At 35.4% G+C, this 15,925-nt stretch overlaps 1 protein-coding gene across 9 annotated transcripts in view; it reads right to left on the reverse strand.

The window, feature by feature from the left end:
* The window catches only part of LOC106869155 (alpha-aminoadipic semialdehyde synthase, mitochondrial), a 150,589-nt gene that overhangs the window by 44,150 nt on the left and 90,514 nt on the right, over positions 1–15,925 (reverse strand). For all 9 annotated transcript variants that reach the window (XM_089351567.1, XM_089351553.1, XM_014914763.3 and 6 more), the window contains exons 5-8: positions 7,270–7,416; positions 2,504–2,582; positions 1,935–2,062; positions 612–886 (exon numbers count right to left, since the gene is read on the reverse strand). In XM_089351567.1, the coding sequence (XP_089207693.1) occupies positions 612–886; positions 1,935–2,062; positions 2,504–2,582; positions 7,270–7,416 (629 nt within the window). The remainder of the gene's footprint in view (positions 1–611; positions 887–1,934; positions 2,063–2,503; positions 2,583–7,269; positions 7,417–15,925) is intronic.

Raw genomic sequence — 15,925 nt, forward strand, 5'->3', positions numbered from 1 at the left:
AGCCTTTCTCATTATACCCTTACCATTAGTATAATTCTTGTGAGAAGCTTAACTTTCAAAGATCTAATTAACCTTTAGTTGCTTTCATAAAGGAGAATGCAAACTGAATTACATTGGCGTGTATTTCTTGATTGGAAAGAAGAAAAAAAAAGGGAGTTTTTAATTTCAGAGAATGTGATCTTAAAGTGGTAAGAACATGCATCTATTGATGCAACAGGTTTAAATTTAACCAACTTTCCAGTCATATTAGAGTGAAATGACAATGCTGAAGACCTGAAAAATCATGTATGGCAAATAACCATCTTACATCAGCATATTTTGATGATTCCCTATTTAAATAGGGGCTAGTGGACAGGGTAAAGCCCACATTCTCAAGCCAGTGTTGGGCAATGACCTAGTAATAAGCTCAACACTGAATCAATTTAGACATGAGGTGATGTCTCCCAGACCCATAGAAGCTAGTCGAATGAATCCATCAACAAGAGATGTCTAATCTGGGTTCTTATATGTCATTGTGCTCAAATGGAACTGATATATTTTCCATACAGATTCCCTTGGTAAGGTCAAGTGTTGGTGAAACATTTGAAGAGTCATAAATGTAACCAAATTACCTTTCTGTTTCCATATGTTGCTCAGCATCGTAAAGGCAAAATGGATGATCAATTGTGGTACATTCCTTCATGAATTCTATTGAGCCTCCAGGATCGGCAGAGATATCACAGATAGCAAGCAAACGATGGGGAAGAAGTGGACAGCCTTGCATGGATGATAGCCATGGTGTTGCAGCTGGTTTCAATAAGTTCTTGGCATCGGGGATGGTTATAAGTCGAGGAGTGTTTACAGACCAGTAGATACCATTTACTATGCAAGAGGCATATGGTGCTATCTGAAAGTTTGAAAGATATATAACAATATAATTTACTTGATAAAGCAAGGATTGCTTTTCAGTTAGACAATGTAAGAAATATGTTGCTGACCAAAGACTTAGATTACAAAATAAATCAAATAGAAACTACAGCTTCTACTGCTACTACTATCACCACCTCAACAATTCATATGTGTTGTTCATAACATATGAGGCAAAAAACACTATTGAGCTCAAGTTTCCACAGTATTATCTCCTATGCAGCTTGATCTTGTGCCAGTCCACAATTGATATCCAGACATTTCAGGTTACTGCTGACATTCTCTATCCAACATTTCTTCAACTGACCTAAGTGATGGACAGAAGATGCTGTTGTTCTGTAAGCTGAGCATCTTTTTTTAGCCATTTATTCTTACGCACTACATCATTCTCCATCTGATACCAGTTCAACTTCAAACATACTTAAATGATGTCTTGGTTCAGATAAGGAATACTCAAATGATTTTGTAAAGCAGACTGTAATCACACTTGTCATTTCAAGTGAGGTAGTTTAAAATAAAAATATTATCTACCTTGTATGCTTGAAAACAGGTTCAGCAGTTTATGAATTAACTAAAATTTTATGTAAAAGATATATAAATAATATTATATGCAAAGTAAATGATACATCAATATGTGAAGGTGCACAGCTCAGTGGTGAGAACATTGAGCTCACAATCATGAGGTAGTGAGTTGATTCCCGGGCTGGGCTGTGTGCTGTGTTCTTGAGCAAAACACTTTATTTCACATTGCTGCAGTTCACTCAACAGTAGAAATGAGTTGCGACATCACTGGTGCCAAGTTATATCAACCTTTGCTTTCCTATCGTTAGTGAAAACATCCCCAATAATGGGAGAATATTATCTTGTTTGGGAACAAGTGAGAACTGGTGACAAGTAGGGCATCTGGTCATAGAAAATTGCTTCGACATATTTTGTCTCTCCATGCAAGCATAGAAAAGTGAATGTTGAAATGATGATGGTGACTTTAAAAAGGAATAAAAAAAGATTTTATTTTGATGCTTACTTACTTTATGACTAAAGACTGAAATATATCTTTCTGGATGAGCTTCAAATTCTTCTGCGTCAAAAGAACCTTCATCTTTTCGGACAAAATGATCTTCTCGACTGACTACACAAGCATAAAGTTTGTTTGTGACTGTAATAAAAACAATAAAATTACAAATATTTCTCTATATAATTTTATTTCTACGTGAGTGTATTATTGAGAGGGAGAGTAAGATAGAAACACACATATACAAACAAATAGATAGATATTAGATATTAACAGAATCAAAATGAGGATGATATCTATTTTAAATAGTGTTTAATGTGTGAGATCAGAAGAAAATGAATTTTAGGATATATAAATATATTGCAACAGAGGCCAAATCATTTTCCTTCAGTCTGAAATCTTATACTTCATAGTTTTCATATAGTTCTTTATTTTATAGTTAAGGCCATGCTGGAATATCATCTTCTGTCTAAAGATTTTTACAAAATACATTTCTGCATTCTTTTCAGATATTAAAAACAAACTAACAAAAAAAACCTCAGATTGTGTACTGCTATAAATAACTGACCAAAAAAACACACTAACCTCCTTGTTGTACAACTTTAGGTAAGTGTTCTGGTTCAATGTATTCAAATGGAAGTTCTTGGAATACCTCTTGTGCCCCCTACAAAAACAAAACACCAAGCAGAAAATAATTAGTTATTTCTTTGTACAAAAAATACTCAAGAGTTATAGCAGGATAAGTTGATAGGGTACTTTCTGTGTGATGGGTCATTGACAAATATGTTTAACTTTTAGAGGCCCAATTCACATAGTCTTAGATTTACATCAAGGGGAGGTACATTTCTCTAGTATGAACCAAAAAATGTATAACTTGAACTCATAAAATTGCATGCAACAAATCCTGCAATAATTCTGGAGAGGAAACTAGTGACATTCTGCATCATTAAAAATGCAATATAAATAGCTCAAACAGTGGAATATGTTTTAAGCCGAGAGAAACCTAACAGAGAGAGGGTAAAAATAAGTTCTTAACATCAGGACACACACAAGTGAAAATTAAAAATATCACGCCAGCATATTCTCCTTTGAATAATAATAAAGGGACAGTTTTCAGAAATGTCAAAACAACTCTATGAAATATTGGCAAGTATCTACATCCAATTGGGTTGAAAGCATACCACTAAAGGATTTAGGAGTAGGTGTGGCTATGTGATTAAGAAGTTTGCTTCTCAACCACATAGTTTTGGATTCAGACACATTGCATGGCACCTTGGCTAAGTGTCTTCTACTACAGGCACAGGTCAACCAAAACCTTGTGAGTAGATTTGGAAGACAGAAACTGAAAGAAGCCTGCAGTATTTGTGTTTCCTTGTCTTGATATTGCATGATCATTATAAATGAATGATTCATTTCCAATATTCTACGAAAACATTACTGGCCATGAGGAAATACTACCTTGCTTGGAAGCAGGTAAGAGTTGGCAACAGGAAGGACATCCAGTTGTAGAAAGTCTGCCTTAATAAACTCCATCTGACTCAAACAAGCATGGAAAAGTGGACATTAAAATGACGATGATGATCATCATCATCATCATCTTGCAGTGTATGTAGGGAAAGTCACCTTGTAAGAGGAAACTATATCCTTTTTCAAAAGTATATTCAGGACATTAGTGAACCTATCAATTTTACAGAATAGGTTACAGAAATAGCTAATCATAGCTAGATGAACTGAATCATATCAGAATTAAATGTCTTAGTAAAGGATATCATGCTGAACAAATGGCAAGATACAAACCACCATCAAGTCAGTTAGTTATCCACTCCCTTACCTACTTTACAAACACTGCCATCCCCATGTGGGCATGTACAGCCACAGCAGATGTTGCACCACCATCAGCAGCTGACACAAATTCTCCATGCATAGATCCATGGTCACTCGAGATTGATGGATGCATCATCATCATTTAACGTCAGCATGGACAACAGACGTTAAATGATGAAGATGATGATGCATCAATCAGTCTCGAGGGACCATGGATCTGTGCCCGGAGAATTTGTGTCAGCTGCTGATGGTAGTGCAGCATCTGCTGTGGCTGTAGCAGGCCCACATGGGAGCGGCAGTCAGACATACAGGAACTGCATTTAAAGAAGCTTTCTACCAGCACTACTGGCTTTTCCTTGGTGAACAAGTTCCAGTTTCTCTTCCCTTCGCAGTATTTGTCTCCAGCATGGGTGATCACTTGAAACCTTCTCCCATCTCAGGACATCCAGATCTATTGCCTTCATATCTCTCTTGCAGATGAGGTCAACCTCATGTTCTTCTGCTGGTGACCAATTCTCCATACAAGAGGTCTTTCAGGATCCTCCCATCTGGCATGAAATGTGCACATCCAAGCCAGTGCAGACAGTGCTGCTGGAGCAGGGTGAATATACTGGATATCTTGGTGTGGTTGAGAACTTTGGTGTTGGTGACTCGGTCAGTCCACCTGATATCCAAGATGCATCTCAGATTACAAAGGTGGAAGACATTAAAAAGCTACTTTTGTCTGGAATAGAGATTCCATGTCTCACTGCCATAAAATAGCGTGCTGAGGATGCATGCCTTGTAGACGGCAACCTTGGTGTGTGTGGTCAGTTTTCTGTTCTCCCAGATTCTCATTGTGAGCCTTTGTGGCAAATGTGGAGGATGCCTGTCCAATTTGCCTGCTGATCTCACAGTCCAGGAAGAGATCATCAAGAGCCGAGGTAGGTGAATTCATGGATTACCTCCAGCTTGTGTTGTTGACGGTGGGGTATGCTTGATACCATGGCCCAGTATGTTGGTCTTCTTCAGACTAATAGTCAGGCTGAATCTCTGACAAGCCTTTGAAAGTTTGTCCACGAAGTACTGCATTTGCTCCTCAGAGTGCACTGTCAATGCTATGTTATCCATGAACAGTATTTCTCTGATGAGTACCTGACAAACCCTGGATTTTAGCCTCAACAAATTATTTAGTTCACTGTCTGATCTGGTGTGGAGGTAAACGCCATCAGTTGATGTTCTAAATGTGTGTTTCAGCATGACTGTAAAGGAGATGCCAAACAGGGTGGAAGCAAGCACACAGCCCTGCTTCATGCCGCTACATATGCTGAATGCTTCTGAAGAAGAGCCATTAAACTGAACAACAGCTTTCATATCTGCATGAAACAATTGGACAATCCTGAGGAGTCTTGAAGGACAGCCAATCTTGGCAAGGATTTTGAACAGGCCATTTGTACTAACAAAGTTAAAAGCCTTTGTGACGTTGATGAAGAGTGGTTGTTTTTGCTCTCAGCAGCCCTGTAGCTGTTAAAGAGAGCCTTCTGATCTGAAACCACACTGCGATTTTCTGTAGTCTGTTCAGGACCACATGGGCAAAGACTTTCCCAACAGTGCTTAACAGTGAGACACCTCAGTAGTTATTGCAGTTGCTTCTGTCCCCTTTGTTCTTATGTAGGCTAAGTACTTGTACACCTGATGATCTTGGGTAGGATGTCATCCAAACCTGGTGCCTTTCCAATGGGCAAGCCATCAATGGCCCTGCTCAGTTCTTCAGCAGTTAGCAGTGTGTCCAGCTCCTCCATGACAGGTAGATGTTCCATGGTGTCTAGTGCACTGTCCAGGATGTTGTTTTCCTTGGCATAGAGTTTGGAATAATGTTCCACCCATCTCTCCAGCTGCTCTCTTTTGCCCTTGATGACTTCCTCTGTTTTGGATTTGAGTGGAGCTATCTTGCTCTGCGTTTGGCCAATGGCTTTCTTGATACCCTCATACATTCTGCGAATGTTGCCTGTGTCAAGCAACAGTTGGATGTATTCATGTAACCAGTAGTCATTTGCACAGTGCGTCACTGTCTTCTGCATGTTATACCCTATGATCTCAATGCTTGCAGCATTGACCTTGTGGGTTGGTGTTTGTGCTTCAATAGGGCAGCATGCTTCCTCTCTGTGGGCATATTGAGCTCTTTCACACTCACCTCAAACCAGTCTTGTGTCATTTTCTGCCGCTTTTTAAAGGCCCTCAGTGCAGTGCTATGGGTAATGTCCCTGAGAGAGTCTCATCTTTGCTGGATATTACCTTGCACTGGGTCTGCAAGAAGGGCATCTTCCAGTAACTTGAGGAGTGCATCTGTCTCAGCAGGCTGCTGAGTTGCAGTAGCATTGATATGCTGCTTGCCTGGAGGCTTGGCACAGTGCATCATTTTTGGTTGGAGTTTGAGATTGCAGCAAACCAGGGAGTGGTCTGTATCACAGGCAGCGCTCTGAAAGGACCGAATCAGGAGTATGAATCTTGTTAAAAAAAGAACATGCTAGTCTTTTAATACATTGCCTAGACCCCTATATGTCTCTTCTCTCTCACTTTCACTATCTCTCTCACTCTTTCCCCCTCTTTGTATCTCTCCATCTACTGACTGCTTGTGCCGCCGCCGCCGCCACCATCATCATCATCATCATCACAGAAAACATTTTTAAGTTAGTCTCAACTACCCATTTGTGGACTTTAAACAGTAAGCCTGCTCTGTTCCTCTGTTAGATTCAGAAAAATAATGAGGTTCAATAAATTAAATGTGAAAATAAAATAAATAAAATCAATAGTGGTTGAATGTATCAAGAAACATTGATTTCTGTGAAGAAGGGCTTTCGTCATGTCAGTCTAATCAAAAATGTAAAAAATTGTTAAAGGAAACGAACACAGAAGCTATACTAATTTCAATACTTCTCATAAATAATTCTTAATTTAAAGGAACTCAGTGACTTCACATATTATAGAATTCCCACAAAACTTTAAAAAAGTATGCCAACATCATGAAATTGTCTAATTGTGTTTTAGTAAAAAATCTGAACATTTGATCTGATGGTTTAAATTATCATCCATTAAAAAGTATAAACTTGTTATATATAGTAATGGAATCTTTCTTCAATACAAGACCTATTTTGTAGAGTACTATTTATAGATGAGAGAATCAGTGTATTACAGGTGCAATCTTATTAAATAAAAAAGTAATAATAACAATAATGTTCAAATTTGAACATTAATCTTCATCATTTAATGTCCACTTTCCATGCTGGCATGGGTTAGACGGTTTGACTGGAACTAGTAAGCCGGAAAGCTGCACCAGGTTCCAGTCTGATTTGGTATGGTTTCTATGGCTGGATGTCCTTCTTAACACCAACTACTCTGAGACTGTAATGGGTGCTTTTTATGTTCCACTAGCATGGGTACCATTTACATGACACCAGCATGCTAGACCACTGTTCTTAGTGAGACGAAATGATAAATAAAGTTTATATTTGTCATCTATAATTTATAATGTAATGAAAGCAACATACCTGAGATACATTTCCAGATCCTGTGAAAATAAAAGTAAGTGGACCAATTGATTTAGGCATTCGACCTAGGGCTATTTCATAACCAGCATCTCGAATAGCTTGGAGGGCCATCTGACTGCTCCGGTAATTGTGGCTTGCTCCTATATGCTAAAATAGAAATCCAGCAAATCACCAGGCATTAATCTCATACAAATGAGAAATAAGAAATTTTTATATAAAAGACAAAGATAGAAACAGCAATTATTACCATTATCAATAAAACTACAAGGTGTGTGGGGGTTAATTCTAATTACTACAATATGTTGTACCCCTCGACAAGGCATTTAACATTTAGCAACATAAAAAACATTTAATTGTTAAAAGTGGTTCAAAAAATGTATGCAAATGCTCAACCTTACAGAAGCTCTTCTAGGCATACTATCATTGAAAAACAGAGGTAAATATAGTAATAAATTAGAAAAACTACAAATATCTTAGTTTCCTTCATCTACTTTCTTTGACAGTTAGATGCAAAATTAAAAATTAAAAAAAAAAAAATCAATTTAGTAAGACAAACAGCTGTTTGATGAGAATAGCAATAGCAGAATGTCACAGGTTAGCTGCAATGGAAAGTGGTCAGTAAAAGGACAGACATTTTAGAAGGGGAGTATAATTGATTAACTTGAATAATATGTGATGAAATTTATTCTAATAACCCTGAAAGACTATAAAGTAATGTTGAATTCCTGCTGTTGTATAGCATTCAACACAGATAATACTAAATACTGTAGGGCTCTTGTACGAAACCATTTTTGTCACTCCACTACTTTCAAAAATAGCAGTAATAATAATAATGGTTTCAAATTTTGGCACAGGGCCAGCAATTTTTGAGGGAAGAGGGGAAGATGACTACATCCACCCTAGTACTTCACTGGTACTTATTTTATTAACCTCAAAAGGATGAAAGGCAGAGTTAACCTCAGCAGAATGTGAACTCAGAATGTAAAAACAGATGAAATGCTGCTAACCATTTTGTGGCATATAAACAGTTCTGCCAGCTTACCACCTCAACAATAACAATTCTTTCTACTATAGATATTTTGTCCATCTTTACGTTCTGAGTTCAAATTCCATTGAGGTTAATAAATTTTAACAGAATGATGGATAGTAAAGCAGTTGAATTAAATAAGTTGAGTTATAATCAAGCCTTTGATATGTATGTTTTTGAGACATTATTTATGAGACATTATTAATGATATGGCTTATGTTTAGTTCTGGTCTCAGTAAAAACCATGCCAAATCAGACTGGAGTCTGGTGCAGCCTTCCAGCGTCCCAGCCCAGTCAAACTGTTCAACCAATGCCGGCATGGACAACGGACATTAAATGATGATGATGATATATATACATATGTGTGTGTGTGTGTGTGTGTGTGTGTGTATGCATACATGTGTGCATGTGTCTATGTATGTATGTGTATATATATGTGTGTCTGTCTGTATGTATGTATATGCATGAACATGAAATTACTTGTCTAAGTATTAATCTTTCTTTCTCCTTCTATTGGGTTGGTGCATAATTATTGCAACTTTTTTTTCAACAAATTTTATTCAACAAAAACATCTTGAAACGATGGTCTGACCATTTGCCAAGCAAATAGGAAGCGGTAATTGAAGTAGATGGTGAATATGCTCTGGAATAATCATTTAACGATGTTTTTGTTACATGTTGTTATTGTTTTCATATATATAAAACTTTTCTTGATTTCATTTACTTTTCTCCTCTTCTCTTTCTTTTTCTTCCTCATACGTTTTTGTATTATTAGCACACAAAAGTTTTCAAAATGTCCAGGGGGAAAAGGTTTTCAGTTTAGTTGTATTTAGCATAATTTCACTTATGATTAGATTTTATTAAATTTTCATTAAATAAAAGTAATTTCTGTTTAATAGGTATCACATTAAAAGCTATTAAATTAAAAAGTGTTTGTGTTGTCTTCTATATAAATAAAATCAGTGGGGTTGCAAAAAAAATTCATAATTTCTCAAATTTTCTTTTTTATAGCATATAAATCCATTTATGGGGGAAAAAATATTGAAAAACACCAATACAAGCGATAGTGATAAAGAAACAAGGAGGGTTGTCTTATGATGTACAAGAAACAACAGACAAATTGCCCTTAAATCATTCACTTTTCCCTCTGAAAATATTCAGGTTTTTTTTTTTTTGTTTTTTTTTTTAAATACCTAAAATGCTCTTCCCATGGTTTTGAAGTGCAAAAAACAAATTGGCCAAAATAGGACCAGAGTGGGATGATTTGTTCCTGAAAGTTATGAGGGAAAAAAAAGTCAAATTGTGTGAATTTTCTGAAACTTCTTTCCAGTTCCTCAGAAAAATTCTTTCCCATAAATCCCTATATACTATGAAGCCACAACATCTAAGTGGTATTTGTAGAAAATTTTAAGAAGTATCCATTTTTCTGGATGTTATGAGGCAATAAAGTCGGGAGCATATTCATCTGTAATAATGCCCTTTTATTTATACAATTTTTTCATCTCATGTTTATTTCATTCATTGTTTGCTGTGTTCTCTCTCCTCCTCCTCTCTTTCACACACACACTGCAGATGGGCTGCTGAATTGAAATCTCTATGTTGCTTTGAAGGGAAAGTAAAACTTGACGAACTGCTTCTCGCTCTGTTGGATTACCATGATGTTTGTTTAAACAACAGAGATTATGACTGATAAAACAACGAAAGCAATATTTACTAAGCAATGAGCACTATTATACACAAATAATTAGATGTAAAATATCATAAAACTTATTAGAATTGTGTGTGTGTGTGTGTGTGTGTGTAAGTCCATATCTTTGTAAATGCATGCCTATCTATCTAGTTATATTCCTACATGCATATTTTTCAGTCATTTGTCCTTTTTGTTTTTTACATTTATATGCATTTATTTCTATTTATCTATGAGATTATAATGCTGTGCACCTGTGTGTAGTCATGTGTATATCTTTACTTATACATGCCTTTGATACACTAACTGTATGGACATATAAGTGACTTTTGTTAGATTTCTTTGTATATATATCTATATATAAAAAAAAAATATGCCAAGACACAACATATCCAAACACCAGTGTCCCAGAATGCCCTGTGTAAATGAGATAAGTGTACTGAACATACTGTTGTGCAAAACAGAAGTTATTTTGCTAAGACAGACACTACAGCTAGCATATTTTATGACTGAAACTGCCTAAACATGTTAAAAACAACTATGCAAATATTCATTCATATTTCTATGTCAGTGTCAATAGATTTCTGTGCATATGTCTATATTGATGGGTACATGTATATATGTGTGTGTGTGTGTGTGTCTTATCATGGCTGCCGAATAATTGTCACATATTATTTCCAGATAAATTCCTCTATTTACATAATATCGAGGTCTCTTTCTTTCTTTTGCTGTCTTACCTTTTCTATCAATATATATATATATATATATATATATAAAGTAATAAACTGAGGAAAAGAAATCCTTAAAAGGAGTGTGTTAAACACCCAATTACTTGGTACATCAGTTGAATACCATATAAATACTGGTACAATGCAATTATAAGGATAAATTAAATAGAGAGAAACTATTGACAATCCAATAATTTATTTATATTACAATATTACATGATATACTACGAATATGATATAACATAATATTATATAACATCATCATCATCATCATCGTTTAACGTCCGCTTTCCATGCTAGCAAGGGTTGGACGATTTGACTGAGGACTGGTGAAACCGGATAGCAACACCAGGCTCCAATCTAAATTTGGCAGAGTTTCTACAGCTTAAAAAAACCATAAAAGGCTAACAAATTGTTTCGACTTATATATTTTTCTGACATACATACATAATAACAGTTCCCTTATATATAAAGTCACTTCAGGGTCATGGTTTAAATATAGACGAAATTTCATGTGAAAGGATGGCTGGATTGTAAAAATTAATTCAAATGTCTATAAGTATGAGCGTTTACTATTCAATCATACATCAATTACAATTAAAAAACACTTTTGCAGATGAAACAACCAAGTAAGTGCAATCCACAACCATCAAAATTCACTTCGTTACATCTCAAACACAGGATGAAAGGATAGCTGGATTGTAAAAATTAATTCAAATATCTATGTATTATGCAATATTCATTCATATTTCTATTTAAATAAACTTAGGTCTAATGATAATAAATATATCTCAAATACACTCAATGATGTTAAGTATAAGGAAGATAATTATATTTGGTTTATCATCCCTTAAGCACAACAAATGAAAATGAATCTGGTCAAGCTATTTTACAGATCTATATCTACGCGCTTTAATAAAGAACATAAATATTATAAAATAATTAATAATAAAAGGATTAGAATAGGTTTTTCAGTATCTAAAAATGTGTTTAGAATTATCTCCTCCTTTAATAATAAAAGTTTGGACAATTTTTATAATAAAAGGAAAAATAACAATATTACAGATAATGATCTAGCTAGAAACTAAATTTTTTGTAGATATAAGGATAAATGTTTATTTAATAAGTTTTGTTTACAGAACAATATTGCATATAGATGTAGGGTGGATTCAGAATGAAGAAATTATTTTTACATAGGATCTATGGAAAATTTTATTAAAAAACGGACAGCAGACCATGAATACACCTTTAGAAATAGAGATAGGTTTAACAGTACTAGTCTAAGTAAACTAATTTGGGAATTGAAAGATAGTAAGAAATCATACAAAATAAATTGGAAAATACTTTGTCATGCAAGATCATATAAAATTAACGATGCTAGATGCAACTTGTGTACAGATGAATTAACATATCAGAAGAAATTGCTTAATGAAAGACATGAAGGTGTTCTATCTTGTACACACTATTCTAAATACATGTTTAGAAAATTTTATGAAGTATGTATATCTGTATTCATATGTATCCATTTATAAGTGTACATATACATGTATATATATGAATAACTATATATTTGTGTATATACATGTAAGCGCTTGTATACATGGGCATATGTTATTATGTACTTATCTGATGCCATCAATATATCGTTATGCACATGTATGTGTTTGAGCTTGTATATATGGATATACATATGGATATATATATATATATACATACACACACAGGAGCCAATCAGGGGGTACTGGCATCGGTCACAATCGGTTGGTGCCTTTTACGTGCTGCTGGCACAGGAGCCAGTCAGGGGGAACTGGCCACAGCTACAATATTGGTTTTACTTGACTCAACAGGTCTTCTCAAGCATATCATATCACCCAACGCATCAGGAGTATTCTTAACAGGGATGGACATGTGTGGCTGTGATCTCATTTTAGTTGCTGGATCTTCTCAATCACAGCATATCTCCAAAGGTCCCAGTCTCCTGTCATTGCCTCTGTGAGGCTCAATGTTCCAAGATCATGTTTCACCACCTCATCCCATGTCTTCGTGGGTCTATCTCTTCCACAGGTTCCTTCTACAGTTAGAGTGGCACTTCCTCACATAGCTGTCTTCATTCATACGTAACACATGACCATACCAGTGCAGTCGCCTTTCTTGCACACTACATTTGATGCTTCTTATGCTCAACTTTTCTCTCAGAGCACTTATACTCTGTCATGTATGCACACTGACATTACACATCCATGTATATATACTTGCTATTGTACTAGCAATTATAAATCTGGCTACACTCCTTAAAACTACTAATCTCATGGACAGTCATATGACCTTAGTAATGACCATAGCAACATCTTATTTTCTATGACCTTAGTAACACCTTGTCATTTTCTATCTACCTCTACTGTATTTTTTATGTGCAGGTTCTTAATGTTAGTCATAAGTAAAATGTGTTTCAATTCACATATTCTGTCTTTTATGTATGCATATGAATAGTTTTTGATAGTGATCTTTTCTATATATGTAAAAGCTTTCCCAAATAAACTTGCACTTTGTTATATAAACTCTGAGCAATCTTGATGGTGATGCACAAGCTTTGAGTGTACTGCATCTTATAGCAGAAACAGCTGTAAGCTAATGAAGTTCATTGCAAAATTTCCTTCTCCTTTGGCATTTATTTAATTTCATATATACACTATGTACTCAAAGTTTTATTCTGAAGCATATTTATATTGCATTCTAACACCAGATTATTATCACTATGTGAAGCATTAACATCTCTCTCTCACACACACACATATATATATATATATATATATATATATATATACATAAATATATATACATACCAGTATCCTATATATATATAGGTAGGATATAACTCCCCAAAGGTCATCTTTAAAACACTAATTAGCAAGCAGTAACAAGAATAGTAGGATAAGAGAATGTAAAATTGCTTCATATTTATGAGGCTAAAAGTGCAAAAGATCACAAAAAATATCAACTACATCCATTCTTATCTGACAATGCATTTGCTTCATTTGCTATGAACTAAATTCAGACACATTTCTGATAATTATATAATTCACACAACAAGAGAAAGCAATATATGCTGAGTTCTCAGAATATTATATTCAAGAGCAATAGTACTTCCAGAAGAAATGCCTTACAACATTTCTACCCTACAAATATCAAAGTACAAAACTCAAAGGGATAAATTTCATTTCTCATTTCCTCCCCATTAATAAAGTAAGTACTAAGAATACACTAGAGTTAAATTGGCAATACTTCACCCTTCAAAATAAGTTGGCTTTACGCCTTTTAAACATCAGTGATGGAACAATAGTAGTGTATTGGATTAAATGCATTACAGTATCTAGTGATATCTTCCTCAGTCCCAAGATAAAACCTGCTGAGCTCCACTCTACTTTTTATCCCAATGTTGATAAAACAAATAGTTGTTATAGTCAAGTTGATTCCATCTAACACTTCCCACCTCTACAAATGTAAGCCTTGCACTTACTAAAATATGAGTATAATCTTATATATAAATGGCAATTTCTGTCTGTTACCATCTCTCCACCTATACCAGTGAACCAATCTTGATGAAACTTTGCATGCATGTTAAACTAATATCCAGTTCAATTATAAGCTAATTAGATTTTTAAAAAAATCGATAACAGACCCCTTATGGGGGTTGGGCTATTATATGACAAAATGAAAAGGGTGCAAAATGTTAGGTTGAAGGAAATGTGGTGGCATAACGAGTGGCTGATATTAGGGAAGGGGAGGAGTCAGGAAAAGACAGAGACAGGGAATGCGAGATACAGAGAGAGAATGTGTTTACTGAAGGGAACAGTGAATTTTAATATTTTGTTCTTTAATTTTTACCTATCAGTTAACGCATACACTTTAGTGAATTAACTATTGTATGCTCAATCAAAACTTTTACAATATGTCCAACAACAGATATAAAACTAACAAGTGAAAGGTTAAGTGTTTTTATATTTGTTTTCAAATCACCATATTAAGATTTATTAAAACTTTACCAATGTACTGAAACAATAAAACTATGTCTTTCATTTTCTTCCATAGCTAAAACTGTTTCATTCTTAATATAAATTGAAAAATAACACACAATTCAAACTAGATATAAGAATATAAAAACATTCAGAGGAGTTGTTTCTTTACATTGCACCTTTAATACTATTACATTGCACCTTCAATACTACTTATATGGAATTTTACATCATCCTAAAATTCTAATGGTTCAGAAAAATATTCAATTCAATCTTCCAATTTTCAATGCATGTAACTGTCTGTCTTTCTACTCCAAAGGTCCCGGTCACTAATCATTGCCTCAGTAAGGCCCAATGTTCGAAGTCATGCTTCACCACCTTATCCCAGGTTTTTCTGTCTACCTCTTCCACAGGTTCCCTCAACTGCTAGGGTGTGACACTTTTTCACACAGCTATCCTCATTCATTCACAACACATGGACCATACCAGCGCAGTCGTCTCTCTTGCACACCACAACTGATGCTTCTTAAATTCAACTTTTCTCTCAGGGCATTTACACTGTTGTGTATGCACACTGACATTACACATCCAGCGGAGCATACTGGCTTCATTCCTTGCAAGCGTACGCATGTCCTCAGCAGTCACAGCCCATGTTTCACTGCCATGTAGCATGGCAGTTTGCACATGTGTCATACAGTCTACCTTTTACTCTGAGTGAGAGGTCCTCCAACCAGCAGAGGTAGGAGCTCTCTGAACTTTGCCCAGGCTATTCTTATTCTAGCAGCTACACTTTCAGAGCATCCACCCATGCTACTAACTTGGTTCCCTAGGTAACAGAAGCTATCAACTACTAGTTTTCCTCCCTAGAATGTGACAGAAGCTGAGCATTTGCCACATACAAAAACTATTTTCCCAGTTAGCCTCCCTTTGATACTGCTACACCTCTTATGTGTCCATAGCTTACACTGGGTACATCTTATGGAGTTTCTACCTACGCCTTTTCTACAGATCGAGCAAGTCCAACTATCTGAAGGGTCTTGTCTGCCTTCCTACTTATTAAGACTTTGGTTTTAGCTAGGTTGACTCTAAGGCCCTTCAATTCGAATCCTTGCTTCCAAACCTGAAACTTTTCCTCTAGTTCTCATAGTGACTCAGCAATTGGAGCAAGGTCATCAGCATAGATAACGTAGAAGTGCTCAAG

This window comes from Octopus bimaculoides, chromosome 1 (assembly GCF_046866305.1).
Source record: "Octopus bimaculoides isolate indiv1 chromosome 1, ASM4686630v1, whole genome shotgun sequence".
Lineage (NCBI taxonomy): Eukaryota > Metazoa > Mollusca > Cephalopoda > Octopoda > Octopodidae > Octopus > Octopus bimaculoides.